This window comes from Chionomys nivalis, chromosome 8, assembly GCF_950005125.1.
Source record: "Chionomys nivalis chromosome 8, mChiNiv1.1, whole genome shotgun sequence".
Lineage (NCBI taxonomy): Eukaryota > Metazoa > Chordata > Mammalia > Rodentia > Cricetidae > Chionomys > Chionomys nivalis.
Genome location: NC_080093.1, coordinates 78,159,982 through 78,182,999, shown reverse-complemented (window position 1 = coordinate 78,182,999; position 23,018 = coordinate 78,159,982). Strand labels below are relative to the sequence as shown.

The following is a 23,018-nucleotide window of genomic DNA, read 5'->3' as shown; positions in this document are numbered from 1 at the left end:
GTGGGCAAAGAATCCCCAGTGTCTCACCCTCACGAAGCACGGAGAGAACCCAAGCCAAATCCAATTGCTTCAGAATTTATCTGACCCTCACAGGGATGGATGTATACACACTTATCTGTCACAAGGGGGCGCAGGTGGGCCAAGCAACCAGCAGAAGTCGTGGCGGTTCCGAGGGTATTGGGCAAGCCTGATGACTTGAGTTCGAGGAAAGGAGGACCAAATCCTGACTGTTAAACCTTGACCTCCAAAGTGCACCGTGGCACATCTGCGCACACATAAATATGGTTTAAGTCAGGCGTGGTGATGCAAGCCTTTAATCCCAGCATTGGAGAGGCAGAGGCAGAGGCAAGTGGATCCCCATTAACAAAATAAAACACCAAAACAAATCAAGTCAGATGACGGACATCGAGTTTACGCGGGAACTGCGCTTCACAAACGCTGAGAACGCGAACCCGCAGGAAGTTGCCCATTACAATCATGGCGGATGACGGCACCCAGGATCTTCAGAGCGGAAACTGCCCTTCACAATCATGGCGGCCAGGGCGGGGCCAAGCCTCTCTGGACATGAGAAAAGGGGCTGGCCGCCGAGAACAAGCGATCATGTGACTGGGAAGATGGCTGTCTTTCCCTGGTAAGGAAGAACGGGCGAGTGGGCTTCAGGGAGGGGCCGATCTTAGCGGGTGTCTGCGTGGGTGGGCAGTCACCCCTGTTGGAATGAATGGTCTCTTTCCCAGCCCCGGTTGTCAGGATTACGGGAGAGCGGAATCGCTGACAGTCCGCTGCTCCTCGCCGCGGTTCCGCAACCCCTTCACTCCTGCCTACTCGGTCCAAGGCTTCCGCCTCCCTGAGAGAAATTGGCACGTCCTGGGGGTTCTGGAGAAGGGATGAACCCGCTCCGAGTCTGTCTCCGAGCGATCTGCTCGTTTGTTCCCTGAGCTCCTCAGCTCACCTGAAGATTAGCTTTTCCCATCTGTAAAGTGGGACCACTCACCCTACTGTGTGCAGAACCCTCGGATGTCCTTCGGAGCGGTCGGTATAACTGAACACCGAAGAGAGGGGTGTCCAAAGGAGGCCTTGCACGGGTCCAAAGGAGAGAGCAGTCCCTCAGCCCCGCTGGCAGCCCGGGAAGACTTCAACGAAGAGCCTTCAACTGGGTCTTGCAGGATGAATAGGAACTCACCAAGCAGGAAGGAATATGGGGCTTTTTGTGCTTAGAAGTGAGGTGACCCTCAGGTAGCAGCAGGTGATTTGTATCAATAAAGAATCCACACAAGATATGCTGTTGGTGATGAGGTTCGGGATTGGAGACCTTGCCTCGCAGGGGCTAATTTTCTGGCTTTTCCCTTCAGATGATAGCAGGTAGCTTGAAGTGTGAGCCTGAAAGAAAGTGGCGGCCCAAGGCCTTGAACGCGATCACCATCAACCCTCTCTGCCTTTGTGTTGGCTCGGCACTTGACCTCATTCCCTCTGGCAGACTTAAGAGGCCACTTCAGGACATAGCACAGTGGCCCCTGGGTGCTGTGGAACCCTTAGCTCACACCCAGGGCTTCTGTCATTGCTCATGCTGGTTTGGCCAAAAGACCCTTTTGAGAACAGAGGCCGCCAAGTGAGAAGCACCTGTTTTCCATCAACTCCCTGGGAATTTGTAAGGAAAGACTGCAGGAAGCTGCTCCTAGCACCTCTCCCCACTACGGTTTTACCTTGATATTTTTCGTTATAAATTACGGACAGGGACCACAGCTCTGCCGGTGTCTAGGGTCTTTGTAGCCTTCCCACTCGGCAGGTGCTAAGCATTTCTCTGTGTGGTAGTACACTCAACCTTCAGTTTTGCCCGCTGGCTTTGTGTTCCTTAATGAAAGAGAATTGCGTCTATCTTCTTCCTGGTGACTGTAGGCACACAGTAGTTCCTGTAGATGGACGAGGGTCCTGATGAGGCCCGGGGGAAGTGTGCTTCTATTCTGAAGATCACGTTTCTCAAGTGTGTTCAGTGCTCAGCATGTGGCATCCCACTGAATACTCCCAAGTCCAGTTATGACTTGAGAACATGGAATGAGGGTTGACCTAAAGTCCTGAGGCCTGCTGAGTGACTTTTAGGGATTTGGCAGCCAAAGAGTTCCTGATCTCTCAGAGGAGGGACAGTCGAGGATGGAGTTGGCCTGTGTAACCAGAGAAACCTGTTTCTGGGGTGTGTGGATGGGAGTGCGTGGATCTTTGATAGAGAAAACGTCGGATTTTGGGCAGCTGTTGATACTGTAAGGCAGAGGGCATGTGGTGGCTGCCGGGGTGGGGCTGCTGCCGAGGAGGAGTTCACTGTGGGAGAGAAGACAGGCTCGGCTGCACAGAATAGCAAAGGGCTGCCGGCTGCAGGTAGGAAGTCGCTAAGAGGAGATTGTAGATAAAGCCACCTGAGGGGTTCCCCCTGAAGTGAGGCCTAGTCAAATGTGTATGCCGAGGGGACTCTGAAGAGATGCCGCGTCTCTTTCCCTCCTCCCCATTGGGATGGGTTCCAGGTGTCTGAGTGTGGCCCTTTCTTCAAGCCCCTCGTGTGGCAACGTTCTTCCTCCTGTTCCCTGGCCCCTTGCTCTCACCATCCTGCTCACTGACCCTTCCTCTTCTTAACCCTGAGCTGATGAAGCTACATTTGCCATGTCCTTTGCTCTCGTTGCCTTTTGTCTTTTGCGATTGCTCAGCATGGACCTTTTCTTGCTTCTCTGAAACTTATTTTATAGGGGCACCGTCTCCAAGCCCTCACTATTGACCCTGAGCCCTGCTGTGTCTGTCCCCTGAGCTCTGTACCTGTCCGGCTCCAGGATGGCCCTTGATCCCTTGCTAGGTCTGTCCAGCTCTGGGAGGTTTGCTCCAGGCTTTGTCTGCTTGGCCTCCCAGCAGCCACCTGCCGTTTGCTTGGTTCATGCCGTAAGTCAGCTAACGCCGTGAAAACAGGGCTGTGGAAACTGGGTTCCTCTTGGGGCACACCCCTGTGCACTGGATCTGGCTGCACAGATCCAGGATTTGTGGACAGAGTTTGCACCTTCAAACAGCTTGAAAGTTGTGTGGTAGCTTAGTTGGGAGAGTGTGCACCTAGCATGTGAAGTTTGGGGTTTCATTCCTAGCGTGGCATAAACAGGGTGTGATGGGGCGTACCTGTATTTCCAAGGCTTGGGAGGCAGAGGTGTGAGGGGCAGGAGTTCAAGGTCATGCTCAACTGTCTAGTGTGTTTCAGGCTAGCCTGGGCTACATAGCAAGTTCAAATAAATAATAAAATAACTTTCATGTTTTTATTTAGTGTTTTGTATTGTTCTTACTAGCTCCAAATTGCTCCCCAGTCGATGGAATCCAGATAACAGTTTTAGGTCTCAGTCACCTTTCTGACATTCACCAACTGTGTTACTGTTCACAGGCACTCCCGGAACAGGAACTACAAGGCAGAGCTGGCGTCATGCAGATTGGAGACAGTGCCTCTGGAGTGTGGGGACTACCACCCGCTGAAGCCCATCACTGTGAGTTCTGTGCAGGCTCCCAACAGGAGGGCCTAGTGCCCTGATCTAGTGACAACTGCGTTTGCGTATTTGAATCAAGTTAACCTCCCGTCAGCCTTTACTCTCCACCTTCTCATGTCCTTGAAGCTGCTGTGGGGAAAGGGCCAGGACTCCCGATTTAGATGCTTCCTGATCTTTCTGTTGGAACAGTAAGAGTCACTCTGGAGATCAGGGGGTGTTGGGGTGGAGCTGCCCTGAAGCGCATCTTAGACTGTTCAGTTAAAACAAAACGAAAGCAGGCAAGAGGCCTGCTGGTCCCTCTCTGTTATGTGAGCACTGTTATTAACAAGTCCAGCTGCCCCTTGTCTCTTGGTGTCTCGGAAAGACTGGCTTCAGGTACCCCACAGATACCAACCCTCCCCATCTCAAGGCCCTGATATAAATTTGTATATTCTACATACACCCCTGCCACATGCTTTCCATCACGTGTGGACCAGGTGTGGTGGTGCACACCTGTCATCCTCACACTCAGGTGGTGAGCACCGGGGCAAGAGGTCAAGAGATGAAGGTCATCTTGGCTCCAGGGAGTGGTCTCAGAATAAATACGATGCGTGTGTTACTCCCGGTACCTAGTTTGTGTCACTGCCGTGTCAAGAGCTGTTCACTGTGGAGCTTAGGAAGTGACAGTCTGCACTGGTCAGCTGGGATGCAGTTTTAGACTGTTGGTGGTTCTGGGCTTTGAACTTAGGGCCTTACAGATGGAAGTCAGGTGCTCTGCCTTTGAGCCATACCCCAAGAGAAGTACAGAGTTTTTCTTTTTCTTTTTTCTTTCTTTTTTTTGTCGGATGTTCAGTCATGGAACATTGAACACCGGGTGGTAGTCACATTGTGATTTGTGATCCTACCTAGACATGGATGCCAGGCAGATGGCATGGTGGCCTGGTTAGAAAGAAGATTCCCAGGGCTGGAGAGATGGCTCAGCAGTTAAGCACTTGCTGCCCTAGCAGAGATCCCAGGTCCAGTATCCAATATTCCTAAGCAGATAGAAAACAGCCCTGTGTGGTGCTCTGGCTGCTTAGTGAGCACTAGGCTAGTCTGTCCTGCCTAGTGGGTTTCTGTCTTAAAGACAAGCAAGCCAACCAAACCAAAGAACACACTTAAACTTACTACAACAATGGAAAGGAAGTCTTTTCTACATTCTCAGTCTGCCACCGGCTGTGGTCTGCACAATGAGCAGTTTCTCCTCTCCTGCCATCACCTGAATGACCTTCCATCCAATTCTTACAGTGTTCCAGACAGGAAAACTTATTTTACTCTATTTACAGTCCATAAATGACACTCCCAGACCCCACGTACTAGATATCTGAGAGCCATTCATTCTCCAGAAGACATTAGCTTTGCGGGGTATTTTGGGTCCGACCCTATTTAGAGATAGCTATCACCAGATCTCTAGCAACCTTGAGTTACTAGGGCCAAGTCCGGGGTGTGCCCTGTGCCTCTCACCTCTATAAAGGTCCTGTTGTCTTTCCTGGGGTTCTGTTAATTTGCTGAGATAGTGTGCAGAGCTCAGGGAAGCCCTACTGGTCAGGACTGTGTGGAAGACCTTGATGGCCAGCTGGAAGCAGGGTGCTCAAGGAGACATAAGGGGGATGACCCAGGGCTCCTTGGCCTCCCATGCATGACCTTCCTTTCACCTCTGTATGTCCTTGTTCAGATGTTCTTCAAGTGCCTTCAGTGAAGAACTTGTGTGGGAGGAGGTACTTAGTGGTCATGTTGATTATTTTTAACTCAACTGAGGTCTGAAGTTCCTAGCTCCTGGCCATGGCTTGTCTTCCTGAGCACCAGCTGCGTTGAGGAGCCCATGGAGAGTCTGTGTGGTGTCAGTTTCTCACAGAACATACGCATTGCCTCTGTCCCCGTGACTGGTCAGTCCAGCTTCCACAGACAGACAAAGTTGCCTGGTTGACTGTCACCTGGTGCAGGTTCCCAGTGACCTCCACTGTACAACTTTCTCCACAGGTCACCGAATCAAAAACAAAGAAGGTGAGCCGGAAGGGAAGCACTTCATCCACATCCTCCTCCTCGTCCAGCTCTGTGGTCGACCCTCTGAGCAGCGTCCTTGATGGCACAGACCCCCTCTCCATGTTTGCAGCCACCTCAGACCCTGCAGCCACAGCGACTGTCACAGTAAGTCCGACCGCCTGGCCAGCAACAGGCCTCTGGGTGTCAGGTCCTTACCTGCAGGGATGGCGGTTTGAAGGTTCACAAATAATGCCTTGGGCCTTCTGATTGTTACCGTTAAGAACATCCTCACACTCACAGAGTTTTGATTAAGTATGTTGACTGAGAGAGGCTGGTAGAGTTCTGTGAGGTCTCTATATTTTTATTTATTAATTAAATTAATATTTAAAGTCGGGGTTTCATGTAATGTGCACTGGCCTGGGTGAGAATGACCTTCGCATCTCTTCCTCCTGCCTCTGCCTCCCAAAGGCCTGGGTTTGCTAGTATAAGCCACCACTCCCAGTTTATTCAATGCTAGGGACTGAACCCAGGGCTCTGTATAAGTTAGGTAAGCACGCTATCAACCGAGCCATGCCCCTAGGTCCCCCGTCCCTCTGCATTTACAAAAAAATGTTTTGTCTCGACAATATGTCTTAGAGAACTGTCTATCTTGTGGCCTTGTTATTTTGCATGGCTGCATTATATTCTGATTTCTTTGGTACCCATGGAGTCTAGGGTGCTTGCTGGTGTTGACAGCACACCATGTCTCTTTAGTATATTTCTCTTGGTGCCTGTGTGCAGGGGTGGTGGAGGGCTTCCTACTGGACGAAGGCAGTGGATGTGTGCTGTCACAGAGCCATCCCCTCAAAGGCCTTCGTGGTCTGTATTCCTGCCAGCGAAGCTAACTCTCACCTGTTTCCCGACTGGCTAGTACCAATTATTTTTTTTTTAATTTTCTGCTATATGGACTGTGGAAAGTTTTTTCTGTGTGCTTTACAAAGTTTTTGATTTATGGATCTTATGTATAAGATTGTTTTTTTGCCTGCATGTGTATATAAGCACTGCATGTGCGCCTGTAGAGGTCAGGGTAGACGTTACCTACTGGGATTGAATTTGCAGACAGTTGTGAGCTGCCATATGGGTGTTCTACAAGAACAAGATAACCATGGAGTTATCCCTCCAGCCCCTCAGGGTGCTTTTTTCTTTCTGTATTTTAATCTTAAAGATGTATTTTGTATGTGTGTGTGGTATGCATTTGGATATGTGTTTGCACGTGTGTGGGGTGTGTATGCAGATGCACACTTGCTTGTGTTTGGAGGTCAGAGGTCGACATCAGGTGTCTTGTGTCTTTCTGGATTGTTCTCTACCTTACTTGTTGATATATTGAGGAAGAGCCTCACTTAAACCCAGAACACATGGATTGGCTAGTCTACCTTGATAGATCGCCCCCGGGATCCCATCTTCACCTTCATGCCTTGCAAGCATGAAGGCCTGAATTTGATCTCAAGAACTCATATGAAAAACTTGGTAAGAGTGTAAGAGTGGTACACTCTAATAATTCCAGTGCTGGGCAGGGAGGGATGTGTTCCTGGGTCTTGACTGGCCAGTTAATTTGTGTCAATAGGTAAAGTTTAGGTCAGTAAGAGACCTTGCCTCAAAGACTGCCTGAGGAGTGAGTGACATCTGAGGTTGACTTTTGTCCTGTACACACACACATGCATACACATACACACATACACACACACACACACACACACACACACTAAACTAACTAATATGGCTGGATGGTGGTGGCACACATCTTTAATCCTAAAAGTCAGGAGGCAGAGGCAGGTGGATCTCTGGGTTTGATGCTAGCCTGGTCCACAGAGCAAGTTCCAGGACAGTCAGGACTACAGAGAGAAACCCTGTCTTGGAACCCCACCCCTAGCCCCCACCAACCCCCAGAGAAAAGAAAAGTATTACCGGTGCTAGAGTGTAGCCGAGTGGTAAAGTGCTTGCCTAGCATGCAAGAGTCCCGAGAAACAAAATCAGCAATGTCAACAAAAGCTTCTGTCCTGAAGAGGTCTCTTTGCCCTCCTTAGGACAGCTCCAGAAAGAAACGGGACAAGGATGACAACTCCTTTGTGGGACCTGACTTTGAGCCCTGGGCCAACAAACGGGGAGAAATCCTTGCCCGGTACACGACTACGGAGAAGCTGTCAATTGTGAGTACTGAGCTGCATGGCAGGCTTAGAGACCCAGCTCCAGTCCCTGGAGTTTCTCCTCCGATATCAGTGTTGTTTGGGAGAAGAGTGTGCTATTTGGTGTCTAAAAAAATGTATGCAGAGTTAAGGGTGCAGCTAGCTCAGAAAAGGAATTGGCAGTGTGGGCCCCTCTGGGAGAGTAAGTTAAGAGAGCACCCAGAGAGAAGGGCAGGGTGCACCTCCCTCCCTGTGTTCCTCTCGGAGCTGCAAGCTTGCTTGTGTAGCGGAGTGGGTGAGCTGGTTGGCTGTGCTGGGGTGTGTGTAAAGTAGAGGTCTTCCCTTTGCCCCAGGCAAGTTATTCCCATCAGGATTGAGCGCTCAAGTGAGCAAAGCCCACCCTGGGCAGTCAGTACTGTGCTAGTTAAGGCCAGGCTCCGGACTTACAACCCAAGTTCTCCCTTTGGACAGTATTAAGAATGTTCTGTCTCATCTCGGCCTGGTCATATGCACATCTTTTTTTAAATTAATTAATTTATTTATTATGTATACAGTATCTGCCTGCATGTATACCTGCATGTCAGAAGAGGGCACTATATCTCATCATAGATGGTTATGAGCCACCATGTGGTTGCTGGGAATTGAACTCAGGACCTCTGGAAGAGCAGTCAGTGCTCTTAACCTCTGAGCCATTTCTCCAGTCCGGTCATGCACATCTTTAATCCTAGCACTTGGGAGGCAGGGGCAGGTGGATCTCTGGGAGTTCGAGGCCAGCCTGGCCAGGACAGGCTCCAAAGCTATAGGAGATGCCTAGAGTTATTTTTGACTGTTATAACTCTAGTGTGTTTAGCAGGTTGTGGTTAGCGGCCAGAGAGACTGCAAACTCCACAGCGCATAGGCTGGAGCCCACAGAATGGATCTGCACAACCCTCGAGGCAGGGGCATGGTGACTGAGAAACTCTGATTTAAGGGTGCCCCAAATGAGTCTAGTACTCAGTGCTGCCAACATATCAAAACTTTTGTTATTTGTTGGCTCCCTTGGAGACCTCACACATGAGTCGAAGTTCAACTTTTAAGTAGTTTTTAGCAACCTACAACTTCTGCTTTTGAATATATACTCCACCTTTCTTTGCTCTTTGGGCAAACCATGGCCTTTTTTGCCTTAGACTAAAAGCAGCCTTGGGGTTGGAGAGACAGACAAGCACTTACGAGTACCTGCTGCTTTCCCACAAGACTTGAGTTCAAGTCCAAGTGTCTGTCTCAGGCAGCTTACAAGTGCCTGCGACTCCAGCTCCAGAGGAGCCCACACCTCTGGCCTCTGAGGGCACCAGCATTTACAGGCATGTAATCCCCACCCACAGTGAAAACAGAAAGAGAGAGAGAGAGGGAGAGGGAGAGAGAGAGAGAGAGAGAGAGAGAGAGAGAGAAACCATTAATTTCATTACTGTTCTTTGTCCCTGCAGAATCTGTTTATGGGATCAGAAAAAGGTAAGATGACCATTCTGCTTGGCAGATTTACCATATGTGACCGGATGAAGAGCCAGTTCGCTAATCTCTGTAGAGGGAGCAATTTCCTGTTACAGTCCTCTGGGAGGAAAGGCCTGTGGTTGATAAGTTCTGTACTCACTGTCAACATCCACACTCAGACCTGGGCAAAGCCTTTCCATTTCCATGGATCTGAGGCACTGGGGTCCTTGACATGGCCATGCTCATGCATGAGTGCTCATCTTACAGGGGTACACTCGCTCCCCCACATTCCACCTTGTCCTCTGCTGCTGTGAGCTGAGCTGCTTCCTCATCAGTTCTCACATACGTGGACTCAAACCCTTTAAAACCCTGAGCTGGGATAATCGCCAAACATTTCTCCTGAGCTGTTTCTGTTGGACACGCTGGTCAGAGTGTAGTTTGTGCTAATTAAATAGTTTTGCCATGCTGTTAGCAGATACTAGACTTCTTACCAGTCTGTGCCAGAGCCAGGAAAGGAGAATATGAGTAGCTTTGTGTGTGAGCCAGTGTTCCGCTGCTGTAACAAAATGCCCCAGATACTCACTGGAAAAGAGGAAAGGTCTATCTTGACTCACAGTTTCAAAGGTTTCGGTCCATGGCTCTGGGCCCTGTGGCTTTAGGCCTGTGCAGGCACAGTCTAGAGTAGCGGGAACACATGCCAGGAAGAGGCCTGGGCACCTGTGGGAAATAGGAAACAGAAAGAGGAAGGGGCCAGGGTCTCCTCGAGAGCACATTATTAATCACCCAACTTCCTAATACTGGCTCTGTTCTGCCACCTCCCAGGGCACCATGAGCTGGCAACCAGGCCTTCAGTACATTGGCTATTAGGGGACATTTTTCAGTTTCCTGTATTCATTTGGTAGAAAGAGCAAAGGCTAAGCCAGTCACATGACCCTCAATTCCATCATGGGCAGCCCTTTGAAAATGGGGAAACGATTCTGAAGTTGGTGGGGTTGGATAGCAGCAGTGGTTCAGACGGACCCCTTGCCCTGTCTGGCCTGTGACTTGCAGTCTGTCGTCTATATCCGCTGGTGCTGCCAGTACCGGGGATGGTGTTGACAGCTGCTGGATGGAAACAGCGAGGCCCAAGTGCCTCGGAAGGGGCCTCTGACGTGTTCTTCCCCCTCTGGGCAGATGAGGAGGTGGGTTGTTATGTTTATATGAGGTCTGGTAATTCTATGCCGTGAGTGCATACCCGAGAGGCGCGTCAGTTCGTGACAAACAGTGGCATGGCAGAGTTTGGCATTGTTCTTAAGTAAACAAACAGTGGGTATGATTCACACACACTGTACATGGAGTTCGCCTTTCCAGGACTGCCTGCTTCTGGGGGCACCTGCTGGTGGGAAAGCTTCTGCGGGAACTCGAGCCTGTGAGGAAACTGAAGTGGCTTTCGTCGGCTCGGTGTTGGGAGGGGAATTCATTTCATGGTGTGTTCATGGTGACGTGAAAGATGCCTTTCACGCTGGGTACAGGCGAAGAGAAAACTGCTGTGTGACCAGTGTCTCTCCCGTGTAGGCAGAGCTGGGGCTGCAGCTTCCGCCATGTCAGAGAAGGTTCGGACGCGCCTGGAAGAGCTGGATGACTTTGAGGAGGTGAGCAGTCCACTCTTAGGGCTCAGTGAGCAGAGTGTCTCCAGCCCTTCTGCCGAGGAGTGCCAGACTGGTTGGCTGCTCACTGCGTGAGGCCTCCTGGGACCCTGACTTAGTTCAGGGAAAGATACTAGGGCTTACTGGCCGGTCACAGGGGAACCTGAAGTGAACTGGTTCTTCCGTAGGCCTCTTTTCACTTTGTGATGTGGAGCAATCCCTCTGTCGTCTGGGGACATTGTCAGCGATAAAATCCAAGTGGAGTCATCGCCAAGGAAACAGCTTTGTGTGGCACCAAGATCACACCTTGAAACATTGTTTACCTAGGCCTCTCTGCCTGTTGGATGTGGCCCATGAGACCCCTGTGATTGCTTGTGTATGTTTTGAAAAACTGCTTTGTTGCTTTTAACAAAATCTCAATTGTTTGATTTTACCAATAAAGTCTCTGGAGCCAGTTGCTGGAGTGGAAACCTGCTAGCTCAGAGAGGCAGAGAAAGCACCCAGCTGACCTTCCTCCTCGGTCGATGTGAAGTCTCAGCCTCTCTTTTCTCCTAAACCTGTCTCAGAAAACGTCTTCAAACTGAAAAGTACCTCCCTTCTACTTCCTGTGAGACCCTCTATCTTTCCTCCTGACTCCCTCTTACTCTCTCTGGTTTTTTCCTATGTTCACTTCCTGTCAACTGGTTGCTTGCTCCGCCTCCTGACCTGTGGTTGACTTTATTTAATCCTGTTTACAATTTTAAACCAGAAAGCTCTTGGATTAAAGGGGTGTGCTGGGGTTGAGCCACACCACAACTGTTTCCCAGTAAATAACGCAATCTTGGGGTTCACGGTGTGACCAAATACCCTACAACACTGGCTTGTTTGCCAACTCCTAAAAACTGGTAAGCTTGGAGCTGGGGAGAGGGCTAGTCAATCAAGCGCTTGCAGTACAATCATGAGGATCTGAGTTCGATTCCCAGCACCTCCATAAAAAGCCTGGTGTGTTTGCCTCCATGTGTGTATATATGCCTCTTTCATGCCGCATGCCCGAAGAGGGCATTGCATCCTCTGGACCTGGAGTTACACCTGACTGTGACACCACTTGGGTGCTGGGAACTGAATCCAGGTTCTCTGAAAGACGAGTCAGTTTTCTTAACTGCTGAGCCATCTCTCTAGGCAAAAATCTCTATGCCAGAGTTTTTAGTACCAACCTGGGCACACAGTAGGTCCTCAGGGTCTAAGTCCCAGTACCCCGTGCAGCAGCTCTGCCAGTCAGGATCATGGGTTCATCCGCGGCAGGCTGGGAGTAGAGATGCAGGACACCAAGTGACAGAGTGCAGCCAGGGCCAGCTGCTCCGTGCGGAGGTGGTGGTCAGCCAAGGCTCCTCGTTTCCTGCTGTTCTCACTCTGCCTCTGCTCACAGGGGTCCCAGAAGGAGCTGTTGAACCTGACCCAGCAGGACTATGTGAACCGCATAGAGGAGCTCAACCAGTCCCTGAAGGATGCCTGGGCCTCGGACCAGAAAGTGAAGGCTCTGAAGATTGTCATCCAGGTCAGGCCATGGGAGGGTGTGTGGTTTTTCATGTCTTCAATTTAAAATTCCACTTGGTACTGATTTTCAGAGTCCTCCCTCAGGGTCTTGCCCTCATTCATCTCTTCCGTGGTCATGGATGTCCTTTAGGAAGCCATGAGTCTGAACCTGTTTTTGTGGACTGACTGATCGTAGGGCACCATGTACGGCTGCACAGGTTGTTCATTGCATGGTTCCAGGAACCACTGTTGCCCTAGACTACAGAATTAATGATCCACCTAGTGCCGCGCAGGCTGCAGGCCTCGGGACCACTGCTGTTGTACTTGTGATTTGTGCACACCAAGGTTTGAATAACTGTCGTCCAAGTTGCCTTTGGGATCTTGGAGATTAATGTCCTTGTCATACATTTTAAAGACATAGGCATATAAGGAAAATATGTTCATACTGTAAAAAGAAGTGTGTTCAGCACATCGTCTTCATGAATCAGGTGATCTGTTGCTGGCCTTCGAGGCAGTCCTGTAAGGAGAAGTTTTTTTTGTTTTTAAAGACATTTTTATTTTTATTTACGCATGCGTGTATGTGTCTTTAAGTGTATACAGTGTGTGTGGGTTCCCATGGAGGCCATAAGAGGGAGTCAGGTCCCAAGGAACTGGAGTTACAGGCAGTTGCAGGTCATCTGTTGTTGGTTTAGTGATTGAACTCAGATCCTATGGAAGATCAGCAAGTGCTCTTAGCTATAGAGCCGTCTCTCCATCCCCAGAAAAAGGCTCTTTTCTGCTCTCTTGCCTGAACGTTCTCCTGTCTTGGCAAAAAGTACTTTGGTCAGGAGCTGGGTGTGTGGCTTAGTTAGTAGAGTGCTTACCTAATAGGCAAGACATCCTGAGTTTGATCCCTGGCACTTCTAACTTGGTGTGTTGGCGTATGGCCGCAGTCTCAACGTCTAGGAGGAGGAGGCAGGAAGAGCAAGGCCATCCTTGTCTACACAGCCTGCTGGGGCATACCTGTCTCATGATGATGATGACCCATCTCAGGATGGTGTGGTGGTGATTTCAATTAAAAAAAAAAAAAACCAACAATAGAGCCGGCGAGCCCCTTGGAGATACCTGAGTTGGATCCCCAGAACCCAGAGTAGAAGGAGAGAACCCCAGAACCCACAGTGGAAGGAGAGAACTGTCCCTGCATGTTGTTGTCTGACTCTACCTGTGCACCATGGCACACAGTGACCTGACTCCCCCACTCCCATACACACAGAATAAGTAAATACATGTATAAAAATTAAGAAAAATGACAGAAGTGCTCAGGTCATGGTCAAAGAGAGAATTCACGTGCACCACATTACTATTTTTGGAGCAGCATATCTGAAACAACCATTTTAATCCTGGGGGGAACAACCATCATTGTCATGTCTCATCATGGTAATGGGACATTTCTCCGTGGATTCTTATGAGAGAGGTTGGAGCTGGGGGTGTGTGTACATGGCTCTTAGAGTGTTTGAAGTTGAATCTGTGAGCAGCAGGGTAGTGTTCCTGGGTCTCCTGACTCAAGGAGAGCTGGGTTATTTCTCTCGTGTCCTATTGTTTATAGAGTAAATACGCCCGGAGAAAGGGCCTCTCATGCTGTGTGCAAACTGAGGGCACCTTCAAGTTCAGATAGCTGCAGGTGTTTGCACTGTAGAGTGACCGCAGCCTGAAACCTGGGACTCAATCAGAGGCCACTGGCTCAGGGAAGGAATCAAACAGCATCTGATTAACCCTTGCCTGTTGGATCCTAAAGTTCTGTGTTGCAGATCTGTGTTGCCGCTTGGTGACTGTTAGTGGAGTCAGACCTTGGTTCCGAGAGTGGAGTCCACATTCAGCTGGCTGAAGAGGACTGTAGAGTTTTCTGGTGAACTCAGAGGAAGCTAGAGGGACACCCAGAAGGAATAAGGAGGGGCTTAAAGAGATGCTCGCATCTTTTCGGTCTGGGAAGGTGGGGAAGAGGGTCAGGTGATTGTTTCTCTGTTGCCCTGTAGATCTGTCAGGTTTTATTACTCCCAAATATTTAACTCCCAAGTTTTATTGTTTTACTTAAAACAATAAAAGAAGCCACAATAGTTCTACATATTTTTGGAGGTTGCTATACATAGGAAAAGAAGCAAGGTGCCCTTGTTTGCCTTTCAACTGTTTTTTGTTAGCTGGAGAACCTAGACTCTGTCCCAGGACTGAAATCCCCAGCAAAGCAATTTTCAGCAATACTTATTGCATGTTTAAGCCTAGAATCCAATGACTTTGAGCCAGTCATGGTGGTGCACACATCTAATTCCAGAAATGGAGAGGCTGGGTAGCTAATTCGGTGTTAGCCTGGGCTACATCTTAAGACACTATCTCCTCAAAGAGAAGAAATACAGGATTGGAGAGAAGGTTCAGAGGTTAAAAGCACTGACTGCTCTTCCAGAGGTCCTGAGTTCAATTCCCAGCAACCACATGGTGGCTCACAACCATCTATAATGTGATCTGATACCCTTTTCTGGCATCCAGATAGGACATTGTATATATAATAAATAAATCTTAAATAAAAAAAGATTATAGTGCCGGGCGTTGGTGGCGCACGCCTTTAATCCCAGCACTCGGGAGGCAGAGGCAGGCAGATCTCTGTGAGTTCGAGACCAGCCTGGTCTACAAGAGCTAGTTCCAGGACAGGCTCCAAAACCACAGAGAAACCCTGTCTCGAAAAACCAAAAAAAAAAAAAAAAAAAAAAAAAAAAGATTATAGTGACTTTTAGTACATTTATAACTGTATGAGTGTCCCACACAAACCAGTTTTAGAGCATCTTCATTGCCCTAACTCCCTCTAGCCTGTCTGCAATCAGACCCCACCGTACTCCTCCCAGAGGTCCACAGCCTGCCTTCTGTCTGCACATATGCCACCCCGCGCATGCCACAGGATGGACTCATTCTGTATGTCATCTTTTGCTGGCTTCTCTCACTTAGTTGAGCATTTCTGAGTTTCATCTGTGTTGTATTGTATGCTGATGCCACTTTCTTCTGAATAGAATTCCATGGCACATGTAGCTGCAGTTTGTGTACCTGTGTATGGTTGATGATGCCCTTTGGTTCCACCCTCTGCATGTTGCATATAAGTTTGTGGATTTAATATCATCTTCTTGTCTTCTGGGTGGATTCCTGCTGAGGTAGGTGTTGAGTTTCTGTTTCAATTGTTTAGAAACTACCAAACTGCTTTTGAAAATGGCGGTCCCATTACGTTCCCACCGGCAGTGTTAAAGGCACAGTCCCTCCATAGGCCTCCACGCTGCCTAGTCCACTGTGCATGTGCTGGTGTGTGCACATCGGCTCATGTATGGAGGATGTCAGCCCTTACTTTCCACTTCATTTTGATAAGGTCTCTTATAGCGTTGGGCTCTGTATGCCGGGCTAGCTGGCCCAAGCTCTGGGGATTCCTTCTCTGCCTACAGTCTTGCTGCGGGAGCCCTCAGCTCTAGGGGATTTGAGCTCAGGCTTTATCCACGGAGCCACCTTCCCAGCAAACAGCTAGTATTATACTACATTGAAAATAAAGCTAAATGCCCAGCGTCATTTCAGTGGTTTTCTAGTAATATTGGTGAGTTTGACTGCAGGAACCCCGGCCTCAGTTACATGGTGGCCATCAGCCAGTGACAAGCAATGTGTCTCAACCTCTACTGCAGGGGAGGCCAAGTCTGGGAGTTGTGTGAGGGCCTCACGTCCAAGCTGCACCCGGTCTGCTTTCATTAGCATCTCAGTGGAGGTGTGCTTATATCACTATGTGTGCTGGAGGGAGCCCGTGTTAGAAATACTGCTCCTTTGGTTTGTTTGCTGGAGAATCTGTGTGTGTGTGTGTGTGTGTGTGTGTGTGTGTGTGTGTGTGTATACACGTGTATGGGGTACATTTGAGTGCATGTGGAGACCAGAGGTTAATGTTGGTTAGGTATCTTCCTCAGTTGCTTTCCCCCTTATTCTGGGAGACAGAGTCTCTCACTGAACACTTATCTCTCATATTTAGCCTTTGACTGACTAGCAGGCTCTGTCGCCCAGTGCTGGGTTGCTGACACGTGTCCCCAAGCCTGCTTTTTACAGGAGTTCTGGGATCCAAACTTAGTCTTCATGCTTGTGTGCCAAGCATTCTACTCACTGAGCGTCTCCTAACAGCTCTCCGGAGATTCTGTATTTTTAAAAAATTATTTCTTGCCGGGCAGCGGTAGCATACGCCTTTAATCCCAGCAGTTTGGAGGCAGAGGCAGGTAAATCTTTGAGTTCAAGGCCAGCCTGGTCTACAGAGCGAGTTCCAGGACTACAAGGACTATACAAAGAAACTCGTCTCAAAAAAACCAAAAAGAAAAGAAACAAAACAAACAAAAAAACTCAAAGATTTCTTTTTATTTTTTGAAATTATATTATTTCCCCCTTCCCTTTCTTCCCTCTAGACCTTCCCATATATCCCTCCTTGCTCCTTTTTAAATTTATGGCCCCCTTTTTATTAATTATTGTTATATGCATATATGTATATGTAGAGCTATTCCTAAATATGACCTGCTCAGTCTGTGTAATGTCACTTCTATGTATTGGCTAACCGATTGCTGTGTCTTCCCTGGGGAAGACTGTCTCTCCCTCTCTCAGCCTTCCTTAGTTGCTTGTGTTTCCCTGTGTAGGGCTGAGGCCCCGTGAGCTTTCCCCGTCCCCATTAGCATGTCTGTTGTCCTTGTTCAGCTCACAGTCAGGCGATCATGCTGGTGAGACTCTGTTGGTGTCCCTTGAGATTCTGCATTCCTAACCCTTCCCAGAGCAGCCGGTCTTACCAGAAAAGTCGTAGGAAGTGGTACCGTGACCTTTAAAACCACAATATCTTCAAAATGCTGTTTTATAAGGTAATTTTACTTTAAAAGGTTATTGTGACTTTAACCTTAGATTAAAAAAGAATTCTGGTTCTTGTCATCCTTCCTAAAACACATGTTCTGTGAAAGCAGCTCGGTAGGGAGTCAGCACACATCTGTCTGGGATGTCCCAGCTGGGCTGAATTTGGAGTCTTCTCTTGGACTTCTCTATTTTGCCTAAGCCACAGACAGGAGGCACCCAGCAAGGCAGTGATGGAGGAGGTGGGGATGTCATAGTTCCTAGGAACCATGGGGTGTGGACTGTAAACAGTCTCTGGGATTTGGGGTTGTTTGTGTTTGGGTTCCCCCAATCCTTTTGAGCCCTATAATCTCCAGGAGCGCTTGTTTAAGTTGGGAACTTAAATGGCTGTGAAGACCACGAAGACAGCAGGAGCTGGAATCCCGTGTGCGTCCAGATGCCACACTGGTGTCAGGATCCTTGTTTCAACAGCTCACGTCTCCCTGCCCTTGAACATCTGGGCCGTGAGAGGTCTCCACAGATCTGACACGTTGCTTATGTGTAGGCGAGCTGTGTAGAGGAGAAACTTGGCCAGTTTTACAGCTTAGATGCTGGAGGATGGAGCAAGAGTGGAAACACATGCCCAGGGGACTCAGCTTGCTGGCTATGTCCCGACTACCACATGCATGCCCTGCCCTCCAGAAATACGTGTTCGTGGACCTTTCCTTAATGTCCAGTTTATTTATTATTTATGAGTATGTGAAAAGTGTGAACATTTGTACAGGCATGGACATATATACACAGAAGCCTCATGCGGACTCCAGGTGTCTTACTCTGTAATTGTCTGTCTTACTATTCTTATATTTTCAAGACAGGGTTTCTTATCTAGCCCTGGCCGTCTGGGAACTCACTTTGTAGACCAGGCTGGCCTTGAACTCAGAGATTCACCTGCCTCTGCCAGTGCTGGGGTAAAAGGCTTGGGCCACCACTCCCAGCTTTCTATCTTATTTATAGTTTTAGGGGTCTCTCACTGAACCTGAAGCTCACAGTTTTAGCTAAACTGGCTGTCAATGAGCTGGCAGAATCTGTTTGTCCCCACTTCACAAAGCTGGGGCTGTAGACATGGGTGACCATGCCTGGTCTTCTCTGTGGGTCTGAGAGGTTTGTGCTCAGGTTCTTAGGCTTGGGCAGAAAGCCCATTACCACTGCTATCTCTCGAGGCCCTGTGTTATTTGTTTTTAGGTGTGTTTTTTTCTGACTGAGGACCCACCAGAGGGCTGATAAGACACAGGAAAGCTCGTGGCTTCCCTACATTGGCTTTGAATTTATATCAACTTGAGGGCATTATATCTAATTCTTTTAAGGAGGAAGACCAGCTCCAGGAGATATGATATCCTAACTGGCTTCCATAGGCAATTGCACACACGTGGTATGTGCGCACACACACCCAATAAAATTAAAAAAAAGGAGCCGGAGAGATGGCTCACTGGCTAAGAATACTGGCTGCTTTTCTAGAGGACCTAAGTTTGGTTCCCAGCACTCATGTCAGGCAGTTCACACCTGTATCTATCTTTACTTCCAGGGGACCCATCACGCTCTTCTGGCCTCTGTGGGCATCTGTTCATGTGTGGCATACTCTCACACAGATGCACACATAAAATAAAATAAAGAGAAAGCCTTTTCTAGCTATAAAGGATGTCTTTTCTCGGTCCTGTGGCTCCAGTCTTCTCGAGCATCCTGAACATGTCAGTGATCCTGTGACCTGCAGGAGAATGGGATTATAAGGCGCTACTGGGCTGAGATGCAGCCAGCATCGACAGTCAGAGTTCCAGAGAAACACAGTCTCTGGAGGTTCACCTTGGTCCCTTTATGAAAAGTTCAAGTGGGGTATGTGTGTGTAAGAATCATTGACATAATGTTAAGGAGCCATGGGGACTTGTTTGTGAGACCATTTCAAGAGACCATGTGGATCACTCCCATGGCGACATAAGCCCAGGGAAGCCAGGCTGGAAAGTTAGTATAGGATTGGTCGGTCGTGTGAGGATACAGCGGGATGGAGAGATGAAGCCTGGTCCTGGTTCAACAGATAAGTCTTCCTCAGTCTTGAACCTGTGACTTTCTCAGAGTCAAGCTTTCCAGAACTTTCTATCAGAGACTTTGTAAGCACTCTGGTTGCTTTTGTCAAAAGTAGTGGTATGTCTGGGGGATGGCTCACAGGGCAAGAGCACTTGCCATGCAGATGAGAGGACTTGAGTCCCCAGCACCATGAAAAAAGCTGGGCATGGCAGGACTTGCCTGTAATGCTAGCACTGAGGGGTAGAGACAGGCAGAGTCCAGGAGATCACTGGACAGCAAGCCAGCCCAGCTGAAACCAATAGCTTCCGGCTCAGTGGGAGACCTTGTCTCAAGGAAATATTGTGGAGAGCAATAGAGAAAGACACTTGACATCTTCCTTAGACTTCCATACGCATACATGGATGTGTGTCTGCATGTACACAGGCATACCACACACAAACACACACAAAAAGTACAAGTGCGGCTGGAAAGATGGCTCAGCATTTAAGGTCATTGGCTGCTCTTCCAGAGGACGGGGCTTTGATTTCCAGTATCTACACGGTGGTTCACAACCATCTGTAACTCCAATTCCAGGGAATCTGACACCCCTCTTCTGACCTCTGATGGCACCCAGCACATGCATGGTGCACATACACACATGCAGGCCAAACACTCATGTACATAAAATCTAATAAATAAGTAAAGGAAGAGAAGCATGATGGTTTTTCTTAATGCTATTCCAACTCCCCTTGGGAGAGGCTCCCACAGGGTTTGGCAGGCATCAGTGTATTTGCTTGTTTATAGAGGTCATTAGTTTTCCATACCTAGAGGTTTTCCTCCAAGCCAGGCACACCAGAGTGAATGACCTCTCCTGTTCTCTCTCTAGTGTTCAAAGCTGCTGTCAGACACAAGTGTTATTCAGTTCTATCCAAGCAAATTTGTCCTTATCACCGACATCCTTGATACGTTTGGTAAGTACCAGAGCTATCATGTATCTCGGAAATAGGTTTGTTTGTTGGAAAGTGGCTGTAAGTGGTGATTAGGTTGGGTTCTGCTGGGGCTGTAGTAGGCTGGTAAGTCACGAGGGAGACCGGACTACTCGGTGATATTTTTCTCCTGTTTTTAAAGTCAGGTCTAAAGGTTTTATATATATATATATATATATATATATATATATATACACATATATATATGTGTGTGTATATATATATATAACCATGATCAATATATAAAATATATTATTTTATTAAGTATCAGGTTTCATTTTTATTTTGATTGACACATGGTAATTATCTGTATTTAAAGGACACAGTGTGGCACTTCGGCACAGGGGTACTGTGTGTGAGAATCAGGGTCGTTGGCATGTATGTCCATTGCCTCAGACCTCTGTCACTTTTTTTTGTGAACACTCACAATGCTCTGTGTTAGCAATCTGAAATATTTAGTTAATTGCCAAGTAATTTATGTCCTGTACATTAGAAGTCATTCCTCCCAGCCCATCACACTGAGCACTCTGTACTAAAACCAGAATGTTCTCTTTTCTCATCTTCAAATAGGCCAATAAAGTGATTGATGACATAGGCAGGTCAGCAGAACATGTCCTGGCTATGCTCAGGTCCATCGCCCCCTTGAGGGCCCCTGAAACTTGCGTGGATAGGAACTGTGTGTTCGTCAGGAGTCCGTTACCATAGCCAGGTGCTTAGGGCAGTCAGCTGCTGAGGAAGAGGGGTTACTTGGGCTTCACAGTTTCAGAGTGTCCACTTATGATCTGGGCCTGCAGCAAGGCAGTGCGTCTTGAGGAATGTGTGACAGCTATATCCACTCATTCATGGCCAAGAAGCAGAAGGGCTGGAGCCTCTCACTGTCTTCAAGGGCACCTGCTCTAGGCGGCTTAAATACTTGCCACGAGGCTCCACCTCTTAAGGGGGCTTCCCCTCCCAAAACACTGCTGGAGCCCACACATTCCACACATGGGCCTTGAAGCCTGTCTTTGCAGATCCCTCCCGCCCCCCTGGAGTGTGTCTGTCTCAGGAACTGGCGCTGCCATACAGCCACTTTCCTCAGCTGGACCCGTCGCCGTGTTCTTCTGCATGCATCTCTGAAGCTCTTCCCAGCTGCTACAGCTCCATCTTGCCTGGATGGCAGTCGTATGCCTCTGAGGTCTTCCTCTGTGGATTGTCGGGATTACCCTGGTCACATTCCTCATGCTGTAGACAGACATCTTCCACAGCTTAGTGCAAAGTTCTGGGTAAAGGAGCTAATCTGAAGGAAGGCCCAGGACTTGGCGTGCTTCCCTGAACCAGACCACAGTGCTCCAGGCTAGATGTACAGTGTGGAGATGCCCGAAGGAACTCACAGATGCTTCCATCTGAGAGCTGGAGGTCAGATGGAGGCATTCACCTGCTTACCAAAGAGAGGTCCGTGGGCTTACAGCCGCAGCAGGTCTTGCCTGTAATCCTTAAAGATCCGATGTGTAAGAAAACAGCATCAGCCAGATAGCAAGTCTGTCCAGAAAATCAGTGACCCAAATCCTCTCTAAAGCAGGTCTGAAATCTTCCAGCCTTCTGAGAATCAGAAGTGGCTTCTGCTGGATCTAGGGACTCAGTGTTGTGGAGATTTTGTGTTTTTCAGGTCCTTTCTGTTAGGGTAACTTCATCCTCAAGATTCCCACAGTGTTCTGTGTGTCCACCAGCAGTAAAGCTGGTGGATACCGAGTCAGGAGAGAGCTATTTTGTCCAAGCAGCCTAGCAAAGGTCTTTGAATTCTGCCTCACTGGCCTTGCTGGGTCATACCATGATATCTGGCAATGAAAGGGGCTAACTGCTGAGGCCTGGGTCGATCACCTACAAATGTGTGCTGCTGCTGCCCAAAGAAAGAGGAATGGCCTCTGGTCACGTTTGGTGCTTAGAAGCCTCCAGTTTTTTAAAAAGTAGAGCCCGGCCTTGCCTGGATACAGATCCTGAGTCCTGTGGTCAGTCTTGTCATGTGCTGTCCTAACAAACCTGCCTCTTGGCTGTCAGCATGATCGACCCAGGGTTGGAGCACCTTGCAGGGCGGGGCCACAGGGCACTCAGCCCAGGCATCTGGAGATGCATGGCAAGGTAGAAAGAAGCGAGTCCTGCTTTGGTTGGTGTCTTGGTCAAGACCACAGGCGTAGGTCAGCTACTGGCCACTCCTTCAGAGTCACGTGTTTTCATTCTGTTTCTACCTGTGGATGGTGCATAGGAGACACCCTCAGACTTTCTGGAGAGAACCACCTGAACGGGTGTGGAAGGCGCTCAGAACAGTTGTCCTCTCCTAAGAGCTACTAGCAGGGCTGTGGTAAATAATTATGGGTAGGCCTGGAGTTGATGCTCGGAATGTGTTCACTGTCAACACTACGGTTTTCAGTCCTGGTATCTTCGACGTGTCAGAAAGTGAGTCAGGAAAAGAGCTAAGGCTTGGGGGAGGTAGCTTAGAAGGGAGAGCTTTGTGTGTAAACATGAGGACCTGGGTTCAGATCCTGGGAGTCCACATTAAGAATGGATGTAGCTAGCTGTGTGTGTACCTGCAAACCCATTGCTGTGGGAGACAGAGGCAGAAAGATCACCGGAGCTTGATGGCTTCCAGTCTGGCTTCAGGTTTGATGAGAGTCCCCGACTCCAAAGAATAAAGGCAGAGAATGGTAGAGGGAATCCCAAAATTCTCCTCTGGATATTTGTGCATGGATATACAATGCATTCATGTGTCACACTTGCTCACACACATGTGCACTCACACATACATGTATATGCATACAAAATGAACTCAACCTAAAATTATTATTTCTTGAAGCAGTTCCAGTACCTGAACAAAAGAAAAACACCGGTGTG

The 23,018-nt window shown here is 48.6% G+C and overlaps 1 protein-coding gene across 1 annotated transcript in view; it reads left to right on the top strand.

The window, feature by feature from the left end:
* The first annotated feature begins 495 nt into the window (after positions 1-495).
* Positions 496-23,018, top strand: part of Vps35l (VPS35 endosomal protein sorting factor like) — a 104,822-nt gene continuing 82,299 nt past the window's right edge. The window contains exons 1-8 of the mRNA XM_057778410.1: positions 496-631; positions 3,401-3,500; positions 5,499-5,666; positions 7,565-7,687; positions 9,127-9,151; positions 10,685-10,761; positions 12,161-12,289; positions 20,054-20,138. Coding sequence (XP_057634393.1) covers positions 531-631; positions 3,401-3,500; positions 5,499-5,666; positions 7,565-7,687; positions 9,127-9,151; positions 10,685-10,761; positions 12,161-12,289; positions 20,054-20,138 — 808 coding nt within the window. The 5' untranslated portion in view covers positions 496-530. The remainder of the gene's footprint in view (positions 632-3,400; positions 3,501-5,498; positions 5,667-7,564; positions 7,688-9,126; positions 9,152-10,684; positions 10,762-12,160; positions 12,290-20,053; positions 20,139-23,018) is intronic.